The sequence below is a fragment of the Pyrus communis genome, chromosome 7 (assembly GCF_041283825.1).
Source record: "Pyrus communis isolate YQ-2024b chromosome 7, ASM4128382v1, whole genome shotgun sequence".
NCBI classification, from domain to species: Eukaryota; Viridiplantae; Streptophyta; class Magnoliopsida; order Rosales; family Rosaceae; genus Pyrus; species Pyrus communis.
Genome location: NC_142571.1, coordinates 16,588,801 through 16,601,279, shown reverse-complemented (window position 1 = coordinate 16,601,279; position 12,479 = coordinate 16,588,801). Strand labels below are relative to the sequence as shown.

Sequence of the window (12,479 nt, the reverse complement as noted above, 5' to 3'; positions counted from 1 at the left end):
AGCAGGCCATAATTAAAGAGAATTCAAAACACACAACCTGAAGTGAAATTTAATAACCTGCAAAGCAGGCGGGTCGGATAAAATTTGTGGGAAAAAAAAAAAAAAATACCAAAACACCAAAATTGTACTCGTGAGAAAAGAAACCAAAACATTGTAACGTAATTGAATTCGATTTGCAAATCAAATGGTCAGGTTTTCTTGGATTCCAAGGAACGAGCCGGTTATATTTCCTCCCACGTCTGGGAAATTCTCGCTCCCAGGAAGGGATGTCACTTTGCCTTTCCGATCAACTTCAACTGGATACTTCAATAGATGACCCCTCATCTCCGTTACATCATCGGAAGCAAATTGTTTCCAGTTCATCTCACCCATTGATCTTATTCTCCTTACGCATTCAAGACTCTCTGGTTGTGTGAAGCAGTCCTCAATGGTTCCGGTGTGCTCTGCCCATAGCGACATTCTGTATCCAAATATCTGCGACGCAAAACATACAAGACAGGAAGTTGGGTTACACATATCAGCTTGATATCTCAGAAAAATATACTTTCATGACAACTTATAGTTGTATCACTTTACCCGTCCATGAGGACTAGCATTTTTTCTTGCCCAGGTATGATGAGGTTGATAGGACCCCATTGCAATTTCGGTGTCTCTTGTCCCTTCCATAGAGCGCTGATTGATGTTCGCCGAACCCACTATTACATACTCGTCATCAATTATCATGCCTTTTGAATGAACATAAATCATAAATCGCCTGCTCTTTTGACTAAGCGCCTGGAAACACGATGTACACCAGTTATATAGGTACGTTTGTCATACAAACAAATTTGAGGAAAATAGGAATTAACAACAATAAAAACAATAGGAATCAACTCTCTCTCTCTCTCTCTCTCTCTGCCTATGAACAAATTCGAGGAAAAATAGGAATTAACAACAATAAAACAACTCTCTTTCTCCGCCTACAGGAGTAAATAGTGCTATTTTTCTTAGAGAGAAGATACCTGAGGAGTGTTGGCTGCAGTAGGACTTCCAGAGAATGATGTATCGTTTCCATCTATGGCCTCACGATTGCCAAGACAGAAGAAGTTTAAATAGTCTTGGGGGGAGAATGCACCCTCCAGCCCAACTTCCACTAAAGCCTTGTAAATTGTCTCGTACATCATTTGCATTGTCTTGTGCTGCAGCAATCAATAAAAGAACCCAGATAAACAACATTCTGAATTCAGCCAGTACAGATTATATAGCTTTCATTTATCGAGGATGAGCAATCCTGCATTAAAAAAGATGAGTCCCTGCAGTTTCTAATGTAGCATCTACTCATATGATTGATTTTCGTAATTTATTATGTAACAAGTAAAAACTCTTCCTTCTTTCCCTTCCCTTTAGTCGACATTTTCAAATGACGATATACGCAAAAGCAAAAGTCCTAGCTTCAGTTGACATCATTTCCTAGGTCTTACGTAACTACCTTAAATCTTCATAACGTCGAACTGAGGTATCACAATTTCCCTACTTTACGCCCTAATGTCCTCGCTAGAAGAGGAATCACAAATCTACTAATTGACAACCCTTTGAAGTTTTATACATGGAACAGAACCATTGACCTCCCTCAGTCTTCCACATCACATACATCAGAGACTTTCTATATTAACTAACCTGATTTTCTAATTTAAAATCTACCCGTATACTATGTTAAATTTTAATACTACATTAAATAAATCAGATAATTAGAAGCGTTAACAATTTGCAATTCTTGACTAAACAAAGGTTTCAACTATCAAGATAATAATTGGAGCCTACCTGCCAAAACAGAATTCTTTGTGTTGCTGCACCCGTTGGAACACCCTCTGGCCACATTGGAATGATGATATATGCAGCAAATCTCTCATTTGCTCTGATTTTACTAGCAATCTTAAGGGCAATTTCCATTGGGATCAAATTGTTAGCACCTATGTAGAGATTCAGAGTTAGTAGGATCATACATTTGACAATAATTCTATAATAAACTATAAAGTAAACCATGACAATAGAAGGGAATTTTAGTACTTTGGTGATCAATAGACCCAATACTCTCTAAACATAACAATGTTTCTCACCTAAGTCTTTATGCGCACTCCAATTGTATGAGGACCCAATGAAATACTGATTCTCTATATAAATGAAATGCTGGGCAGCGCGGATTGCCTTCACATATGCTGTGTGTATACTCATGTCAATCAGCACATTTTTTCCGCACACCAGGTTCTGTTACAACAGAGCATCAATCACCAGTCCAAAAAGATCGCAGCAAGGAGAATTTTCAGTAAATATCAATTTACCTTGCTTGTTGCTTCTTTTGGATCCTTTGGGAAACCTTTAACAGAATTTGAGTCAATTGAACGGAAAACCTGCATTGGTGAAACACCAGGAAAAATGTTTTCATTTGTAAGAATGGATATAATGCAAACTATTTCAATAGTTTACTTTTTCTTGTTGGCTGGGAAATTTGAATCTAAAATCTACTCAGTCCTACCCCTTTACCAGTTTAGCCAAGTTTCATGGGCAACCTCAATAGTCAGTTACGACCTCATTACCTGAACATGCCAAGTTTCAGGATCGTTGTCACTAGTGGAAGCAGCATGGGACGCTCCAATTATGTCTGGAATCCTTTCCAACCTGAGCAAAGAATCACCATACGCACTTTTTTTCAGTTTTTTCATCCCATGTGGTTTTGAAGCCTTTAACCAGCGCTCTTCAAAGTTGGTCAGTACATCATATGCCGCTGGACCTTCAAGTCTAGAGTGCATGTCATGCCATGGTTCTCTTGGACAACCAGCAGTGCTGCCCTTCAATGAGATAAAACCATATAGGTAATTAGAAGAGAAAAATTCGTAATACATGGATGATTACTGGGTGGTATTGCTTGGCTAAAGAAAAAACTTAATTCATTGATTGAGAAGTTATCATGTACCACTCATTAAGAACAACTGTTTTCCAATGAATATAAATCTACTACTACTGAAGTTTCTATGTAGAATCTGATTTCAAAACATTATACTATCTAGGACTATTAGTGCCCCCCTCTAACTATATATCTTGCTCCTTCACTAAGCCAACTATAGAGGACAAAATGTTCAAATTTGAGGAACAAATAACTATACCCTTCTGTTTTTTTTTTTTGTTACGGAGTGCCAATGAAATGCATAGTGTGTTACAATTTAACTACAAAGCTATTCACAATTATGCAATTAGAAGAGGTCTCATAATTACCGTGTATGTAGGATTGTGATAGTCATCTTTATGCACTGTTTGTAATGTCCTAAATATAGGGTGATCCGGCGTATCATACCGACCATCACATAAATCAAGTCCTCCAACAAAGGCCATGATTTTCCTCCTATTAATGCCAGCATCAGCGTCCACTATTACAGTTTTCTGATGGTGTGTATAGATCGTTCCAACTTCCTGGAAATCCAAAATATAAGAAGCATTCAATTGAAAACAAGTTCAGAAAATAATACACCAACAAGAAGGAAAAAACCAGAATTGGATGCATGGTTTCAAGTGAAGAAAAATGACGACATAGCAACAAATGCTTAGTTATGCCTAACCCTTTGCTTGACCCAGCTATGTCTTTTTCCAGCAGTGCGAGGGCAAAGTAATACTTGCACTGAAGAATGCTTGAAAAATCGGCGAAGTTCTTCATCATGGGTTTGCATGATTCCATCCTGCAACAAATAAGTTCTCATGTTCCATTGAGAAACACATACAACAATTACAGTTTGAACTTAACAAGGAAATAATATGAAAATCATACAACAAAAGGATGATATCAATGTCATTGACTCTATCAAAATTCAGTTGCTTTCATCTAAAGCATTTTATCATGATAACCAATTTCTGGCATTCATTTCTCTTTTGATTCAACAGTAACTTTCAACACTATGCTTCTTGTGATGCAACACAAACTAAGTGAAAGGTCTTGCATCCAAGAAATTCACAAGTTAAACAAAGATAATAATAACGATAGAAGTTTTAGAACCATGATCACTTGATAGAATAGCTATTCCAGAATACGAATAGTCGAAGAATACTTACTGTTTTATAACCCAAAATGCTCCTTGAAGTAGGGTCATCCCAAACAAGCAACAGCACTCTCACTCCTTCTTGGGACTTGGACCTCAGAAGATCCCCTATGGTGCAATTTGATGCACCACCAACATCCCGAACTAGTCTAACATTCTGCCAAACTGACCAACCAGCAATGTAAATTAAACGTCGGGCCTGACGTATTGCATCAAAAATATCATGCCAACACTTCCCATGCACATATGGCATCCCACCATCTAACATCAAGTTTGGAAGCATCCCATCTGGGACATGGGCATCTTGATAAAGAGTTACTTTTCCACCTGTCCTAAGAGGAAAATATGTGCCAGGAACCCCAAAATAATCAGGGCCCGCCCCAACTCCGTTATGGTAAACACTCAATTGCTCAATTGGAATATACTGAATTGAAAGTCTTAGGACAGCTCCGGCTTTACATTGCTTCCCACTCGAATTCAAGATTGGATAAATTCCCTCAACTCTTGCTCCCGTGTATATCTGTTCTACCGGAATTGCCACAACCCCAATAAGCTGGGACCCCACAAGATCACTATCTTTAACAACAAAGTGCACTTCAGCAGCGGAATGTGCTACTGGAACATTGAAATGTTGCGTCCAAACAGGAAATTCAGAATTGCTTATCACATATGTCCTCCCAACTACAGCATTTGAAACTGAGATTGAAACATATGGATCACTAGTAATCTTACGACTCGATTGGCCATCGGTTTTGCTGCTTGCACTCCCTGGTAACTTCAAAAACATATCCCCCAAAGTCTTGTGGAACATGTCCATATTTGGAAGGTTGCTGGCTTCATATACCCAAATGTCTAAATTTCCATGTAGAAGCAGAACCTTCAAGGACCCTTTATTCTGCAATGGAATAATCTGCAAACTACCGCTATGCTGTGACCCATTAAATGAGCTTGAATGCGAATAAGGAGAATGAGCCGCTGATTCAATCTGACCGGAATAAGACGTATCCCAACTACTTGAAAATGAGTTATTAGGATACGCATAGAGCTCCCCTTGCTTATCATACCTTGCACTACTCGGAGTTGAATGAGTCAAGTGTGGCACTGAAGGTGATGGGGGTGCTGTGGGCTCGGGTGATTGATTTTCAGACAAATGCACATTACTCATAAGCTGATCCAAGGGCGGATAAGCAGAAGAGTGAGGAGGCATAGGTTCTGAAACATTCTCATGAAATGAATCCGTCCCAATTCCAATGGGACAGCTATCATGCCGCTGATGATTCGAGAACCTACTGGGGAGCAAAGGGACATGATGGGGGCTTTCGGGAGGCGGGTAAGCCCCAGACTGTTGTTGGTAAGGGTACTGTGAACCATAATTGAAACTGCTGTGCTGCTGAATGCTAGGCAGAGGACCACTATGGGAAATCGGACGATCCGGGGGGTAGGGATATGGATAGGGAGGTTGGTTGTAATCTAAAGGGCCTGAAAGTGAATGGGGGGACGGTGAGGAAGGCGATGGAGCGTACGGGTACGGGTAAGGATACTGAGAATTGTATGGTGGGTATGGATATGGGGCAGGTGGGTATTGATCCGGAGGTGGAGGGTATTGATTAGGATGAGGGTGATGAGGGTATGGATAGGAATTCTGATATGGGTATGGGTATGGTGATGAACCGCCATTATTATCCATCTCTAAATCCTCTGGTTCTAAACTTATTGAACAAAATCTTGAAAATAATTTAATGGGTTTTCTGGGTAATTTCTAAAATACATAAATATTCAATTTCTGAGCTTGATCCTGTGGATTTATGGCATGAGGGGGACACAAAAAAGGTTGAATCTTTCACAAAAGAACAGAATCCACCAAAGGGGTTTTGATTTCTAGTGACAACGATAATATAAACAGCAACAAAAGCTCGATAGGATTATATTATATCACAATTCGAAATTCTCAAAAAAGTAGAGAGAGAGAGAGAGAGAGAGAGAGAGAGAGAGCTTACAGAGAAGGTTTACCTTATTGGGTTCTTTTGGTGAAACGGGAAGATTGAAAAAATGCAATTGGAACCGTCAAACAAATGCAGAACGAGGCGTGGAGGAGGAAAATTTTCAAAAGGAACAAAAAACCTGGACTTTTCGGATCAATACCTCTTTCTTGATTCAGTGCCCGACACCAGTTTCAACCGGTAATGTCCACGTGGGGGACAGGGATTGGGTAAGAGGTGGGAGCCACACACGCGTCAGCGTCATTCAGGCAATTCTGAGTAGACGTCAGCGTTAAGTTATTTTTCTTGCAATTAGTTGAAAAATAGAAATGGCCTTGGAAAGGACGTCTCTTGCTGATGTGTCTTAAAAGAGCTTCGAGAAGTACACAGTGAATGCTGAAAATATACCATAAAAAATGCTGAAATATAACGCGTTGCTTGCTTGGACTGCAAAATTGGAAAAAGAACTGCTTTGAAAAACAAGTTGAAGAAAGAAATACGCATTTAATGAGTTGAGTTCTGAAATCAAAGTAAATGGTATGTTTGGGGCCAACATATATTCTTTGCTTTTTTTTAAATTTTTTGGGGTCAAGTAAAATATCTTTCATTACCTTAAAAACTAGTACAAGGTCAAAAAAAAAATAAGCAAACAACTACATATCAGGTAAAAGATCCAAGTAAAATGAAAGCAACAACCTAAGATACAACGGGAGGCTCACACAATTTTAGGCCCGAAGACTGCAAAAAAAAAAGAAAAAAAAAAAAAAAGAAGAAAAAAAAAACCACCAACAACAACAACAAAAAACCCTAATCTCCAGCAGCATAAACCACACCGCGGCTACTGTCACATCCTTAGAGGAATCCAAGCTCTGAATCGAGCGAGTACACGCCAGATCCAGGTCCCCTTTATGAACCCCTTCAAATATATACAAACAAAGTATTTTATGGGTAAAGAGTGAGCCTAAGGGAATATGCAAAATACCCAACACTTGGCCTTGATGGGGATCCAACATGCCGGTTGGGGGAGGGAAGTGAATTCGATATCCATTCCTGATCAGAACTTTGATCTGAGCACATGGTGAGATGGGGATGGAGTATCACAGCTAGGGATGAGGGAGGACGGAAAATTAAAAGATAGAAAGCTGTAAAAGCAGGCGAAAAAACGCAGGATAAGGGGCATGAAGCCCAACTCTTAAGACAAGCTAGGGATAGTTGAGGCTCAGCTAAGGGAAAACTGAGATAAAACTCAGGGGAGAACCGAGAATTATAACGAAGGAAAGTGACTAGAAAAGGAGAAGAAATAAGAGGTGGATGTAGGGAGGAGGAAAGGGAAAAGGAGTTGAGAGGGGAGGAAAAGAAGGAAAGGGCAAAGAAGAGAGGAGGGAAGGTGGAGGAAAATGAGGAGTAACGGGCTACCGCCAACCCTGAGCAAGAGTAATGGGCGGTGGCTGAAACTTGAAACTTGGGGAGGGGGTGGTTCTGGATCTGGGATTTGGAGTTCACAGAGAGAGAGAGAAACAAAAAATTTACTTGTCAAGTTGTTCGTCAAATGGGGCTAACATTTATTCAAGTTTGAGAAAACTGAGATCAAATTACTGAAAAATGGAATCTCTTTTACATGACTTCATGTGTTCAGTAGGCATTTTAATCCATCCTTCAATATTTTTTGTGATCAATTCCTTCCTAACTTGACCTTACAGGAAAGAAAAATAAATATTTATGCGAGAAGGGAAAATAAACATTAATAATAAAATTTAAGACTTTTTATAGGGACAATATTCGTCAATCCATTTCATGCCACGTAAGAATTGACATTTTGGTTGGAAAACACTGAACTTGGTTTATTCCTTAACTTTTTATTTTAGTCAATTTTTATCCGTAAACTTTTATAATGACTAATTTTTTTACCTACTGTCATGTTTACTCACATTTCATCCACTAAAGCCACATGTCGATCACTAAATATATATATTTTTATTTGCTATCTTTTCTTTCTTGAAGTTATTTGTGTTGTAGTATGAATTTACTGAGGAAAGACAGAGAGAGACGGCTAGAGAGAAGAAAAGGATTGTTTGAAGCATGCCTTTAAAACTACTCATTTGATGTAACAACTTTGAAATACTTATCATGTTAAACTCTTATTTGTTTAATGGAAGGGCAAAGCTTATTGTTAATGATGGTATATTGTATCATCTATTTAGTTTGTTGATGCACAAAATTAGTGAGACTTTGGAACAATGTAAAGTGTCAAGTTTGTGACCTTCGCTCGGTTGCTCCGAACACCTAGTGAGGCTAATGTGTAAAGAGATAGGGATAAGGAAACAAATACAAGATGTATCTGGTTCACCCTAAGTTTGGCTACGTCTACGGAGTTGAGAAGTTCTCATTAATAGTGAAGGGTTTACACAAATACATAGGTTCAAGCATAGTCATCATTAGTGAGTTCTAATGACTAGTTTAAGTACAATAGTGACATTAGGAATTAACTGTAGGAGAATGGTCTTCTTTTATAGTTGAGGAAAGTCTCCAACTTTCATCCGCGGTCCATATGGGACCCTATGAACTTTATTCTGACGTTGACATGTGTCGTATTGTGATTGGCCTCCTGGTTAGAGAGAAACTCTTGTGCTTTAGCAGGGGTGCCTTAGCATGAACCCCTTAGTGGGTCCTTGTGATAGGAGCATATTTATGCAACTTTGTTATCCTATTTCTTTGCATTTACTTTGTTAATTTCCATTTATTTTGGTAATTTATGTTATTTTCGTATTATTGTAGGTTTAGTTGGTAAAGATGACAATAAATAACTAAATGGAGCAATTTGGAGCAGTTTTGGACTTGGATTGGACATCATGCGTGGATAGCATATGTGTTGAACATTTTTGGTGTTTAAATGGTGCTAGACATGTGCTAAAATCTGGAGAAATTAAAGTTGAGGCCTTGGAAGGCAAGGAATTACACAATAAAGGGGGATCCTAATTGGAGAGGAACATTATCTTATCCTATCCTATCTTATCCAATCTTATCTTATCTCCAGCTACAAGGAGGAATCCTAATCATATTCCAACACTTTCTACCTGATTTTTAGAGTCCTAAAATAACTCAAAAACACCAAAACCCTTTCCTCCTTGGATTCAGCCATTTTCCCCTATATCTATAAAATTCCTGCAGAGATTTAGGGTGGGCCATGCCTACCATTCATCCATTGAAGTTGCTGGAATTTTCAGAGTTCTTTCTATCTTTGTTTTAAGTTTCAATGTTTATTTTAGATTGCTTTTCAGTTATGATGAACATGTGTAACTAAGTTTCTTTTTAGCTAGAGATGAATTCGAAGCCATGATCATATGTTTATATAAATTGATTACATCCAGTTATTGTTTCATAAAACATGAATGTGATTTACTTATATGCTTTATAGAGAACTTATTCTTGTATGTTTGTTAAGGGTGCACACTTAGTTTGCATGCAGGGATTGGATGATATAATATAAGGGAATTTCAACTAATCGTTATGAGCTTATATTTGTAAGTAGTAAAAGTCACTAGTCATGATTGAGTTAAGCAAATTCTTGGCAGGAGTATCATGCTTTTCGTAGTTGTAAACACGAAAAGTTCCTGAAACAAGAAACAAGAATACCGTGTACAAAATATCTTTTTGTGTTTAATGATTTTGGGGTTACAATCTCTTTGTAATTTGATCCTCTGATTCTATCTTCGTAGGGTGTAGGTTTGTGGATGAGCTGTTGATCCAAAGGGCCGTCGGGGCTTGATCTAGGGATGAACAGTTGATGAACGGATCTTCGAGGGCTTTTGAGCTTGATCTTGAATACTGGGTGTATGGATTTCTTCAAGGGGGCCGTCGGAGCTTGATCTTGAGGGTTGATGGATGAGCGGATCTTCAAGGGCTTTTGGGCCTAATCTTGAAGACTGAGTGTATGGATTTCTTCAAAAGGCCGTCGGGGCTTGATCTTGAGGGTTGATGGATGAGCGGATCTTCAAGGGCTTTTGGGCCTAATCTTGAAGACTGATTGGATGTGTGGATTTGTTGAGGTTGTTGATCCAAAGGGCCGTTGGGGCTTGATCTTAGGACGAACGGATGATGAACACTTTCTTCAAGGGGCCGTCGGGGCTTGATCTTGAGTCGGCGGAAGTTCTTCAAGGGCCGTTGGGGCTTGACCTTGAAGGAGGGTTTGACGAAGAACGAAGAGTGTTTTCTTGATCCTTCGGGATTTGCTTGAGAGCTTTAGAGTTTCAAGGCTTCAAGGTTTTGGTGTGATGTAAATTCCCTTCTTTCTTTCTTTCTTCCTTTCTTTCTTTCTTTCTTCCTTTCTTTCTCTCTTTCTTCCTTTCTTTCTCCCTTTCTTCCTTTCTTTCTCCCCCTAAATGAATGCCTTGGCTTCCTATTTATAGAATTTCAAAACTTGATTTTTGGATTTAAATAATCAGATGAAATAAATCATTTCTGCCAAGTAATGACACGTGTCCTATTTGATGACTTTTCCAATTTATTTCGATTTTTCATTGAGTCACACGCTACATGTAAAATTTATGTGACACGTGAGTGTTGAAATTTTAATTATTGGTCAACATTCATTTCACCGAAATTTCGATGTCCACAAATGCCCCCACTTCAAGGCGCGTCGTAGACATGTGCTTGTCACGTGTAGAAGATGCGTTTTGAAGTCCCTTAATGTAGATGTCAACCCAAGGGCCGTCGAGGCTTGATCTTGAATTGAGCTGGAAATTTCTTCAAGGGCCATCGAGGCTTGATCTTGAGTTCGACTGGAAGATTTTCTGGTTTCCTCCAATCGTTGATTTTCCACAAGCTTAATCTTGAACTGGGCTGGAAGATTCTTTTGGTCTCCTCCGAAGGTCTGAACTTACTCCTTTTATCTGGAGTTGAATTTGATTTAAGGGTGGTGAACACTTGATTTTGAATCGGACTTGTGATTTCTTCAAGGGCCATTGAGGCTTGATCTTGAACTGGGCTGGAGGATTCTTCTGGTCTCCTCCGCTCGTTGATTTTCCTTTGTGCTACTCTTGAACTGGGCAGCAGGATTCTTTTGGTCTCCCCCCGAAGGTCTACGAGCGGTTTCAGGATATGGCAGGCAAGTACGAAGTGGAGGTGCTGACCTGTTTCTTTGTTCAATCTTTCCAATTCGTATTGAATACGAATCGGAAAGATTGAAGTTTCCTTGTCCCTTCTCTGGCAGTGTATCAACCGTTGAAGATGACTACTCGAGAGCAATACTAGGTAAGCAATCAGGAATAGGTTCCAGGTAGTCGGTTCCAGATCGGAAGACTGACTCCAAGTGCCGGCTGATTGCTTCTTTCACTTTGCCATGCGAGTAAGAACAAGGACAAAGGAAAAGACAGGGAAAAAGCATGATATGAGATACCTTTACTTTCGAAGAAGCAGCGAATGAATCAACACATATATTTGTTGTGCTTGTCTCCACATACTTCGATGTATCATTTTCACTTGCCTTACTTGCTCCCCTTTGCAGAAGTGGTATTTCCTTATGCAGGTTTAGCATCTTCTCTTGTAGTATTTGTCCTCCGATGCAGGAGTTGAATGCAACCTTTGCATTTAAATGGTGCTTCACTTCTTGGTGGCAACTGGTTTGAGTGGAGGTTCCGACATATTGCTTTCTCTGTCCTTGTCTTGGCAGGTGAGAACAAGGGCAAAGGAAAAGATAGGGAAAAAGCATGATATGAGATACCTTTGCTTTCGCCCTTGATGATATGAGATACCTTTGCTTTTGAAGAAGCGGTGAATGAATCAGCACATGCTTCAATCTATCGTTTCCTCCTGGGTCATCTGTACTCCAGGCGTCTGGTATCTTCAAAGGTTGAATAGGTTTTCTCAAAGGAAGAAGAAGAATTGTGTATTTCGAGAGGCTTTGCTGGGAGTGCGCCCTCAGAGGTGAGGAAGAGTTGGGCATTTTCTTCAGGTCTGCCTTGCCATAAAAGACGAAGGTCGACACATATAGGGATTTCTTAATAGCAAGTGGTGGTACCGTTCTTTTACCCTTGTCGACAAACGTCTCTTCGATGTCTGAACGACGCCTCTTCGATTTCTGAACGACGCCTCTTCGATTTCTGAACGAGCGCCACTTTTGACAAAGTTGCACGCGTTTTCTGAAAAGCAGAGAAAGCGTCGCCGAACTTTGCGCTTGTCGGCTAAAGACGTGTAGTTGCGATGATGGCCTCCACGTGTTCTCGACTTTGTCAGATATCTTTTGACAAAGTTGAACGCATTTTCTGAAAAGCCACGAATGCGTCGCCGAACTTCACGCAGGAAAATCCGGATTTTTGAATCGGTGGTCGTGTCGCTTGGCTTTTTACAGAGGTATCGATCACTCCAGCATACACACTCTGAAAATTGCCCATTCTTGAAAATCGTCTCCGGCCTTTTGAGAATTATCTTCATCCACCCA

The 12,479-nt window shown here is 39.7% G+C and overlaps 1 protein-coding gene across 1 annotated transcript; it reads right to left on the bottom strand.

Moving 5' to 3' along the window:
• Window positions 1-30: 30 nt before the first annotated feature.
• LOC137733808 (phospholipase D gamma 1) lies at window positions 31-6,326 on the bottom strand. The gene is made up of 10 exons (XM_068472997.2): window positions 4,078-6,326; window positions 3,591-3,707; window positions 3,250-3,444; window positions 2,574-2,825; window positions 2,319-2,387; window positions 2,097-2,244; window positions 1,801-1,949; window positions 1,002-1,178; window positions 577-774; window positions 31-474 (listed from the first exon to the last, which is right to left on the bottom strand). Exons 1-10 carry the CDS (start codon window positions 5,749-5,751, stop codon window positions 181-183), a joined length of 3,273 nt encoding a protein of 1,090 aa, XP_068329098.2. The 5' UTR covers window positions 5,752-6,326; the 3' UTR covers window positions 31-180.
• Window positions 6,327-12,479: the final 6,153 nt, after the last annotated feature.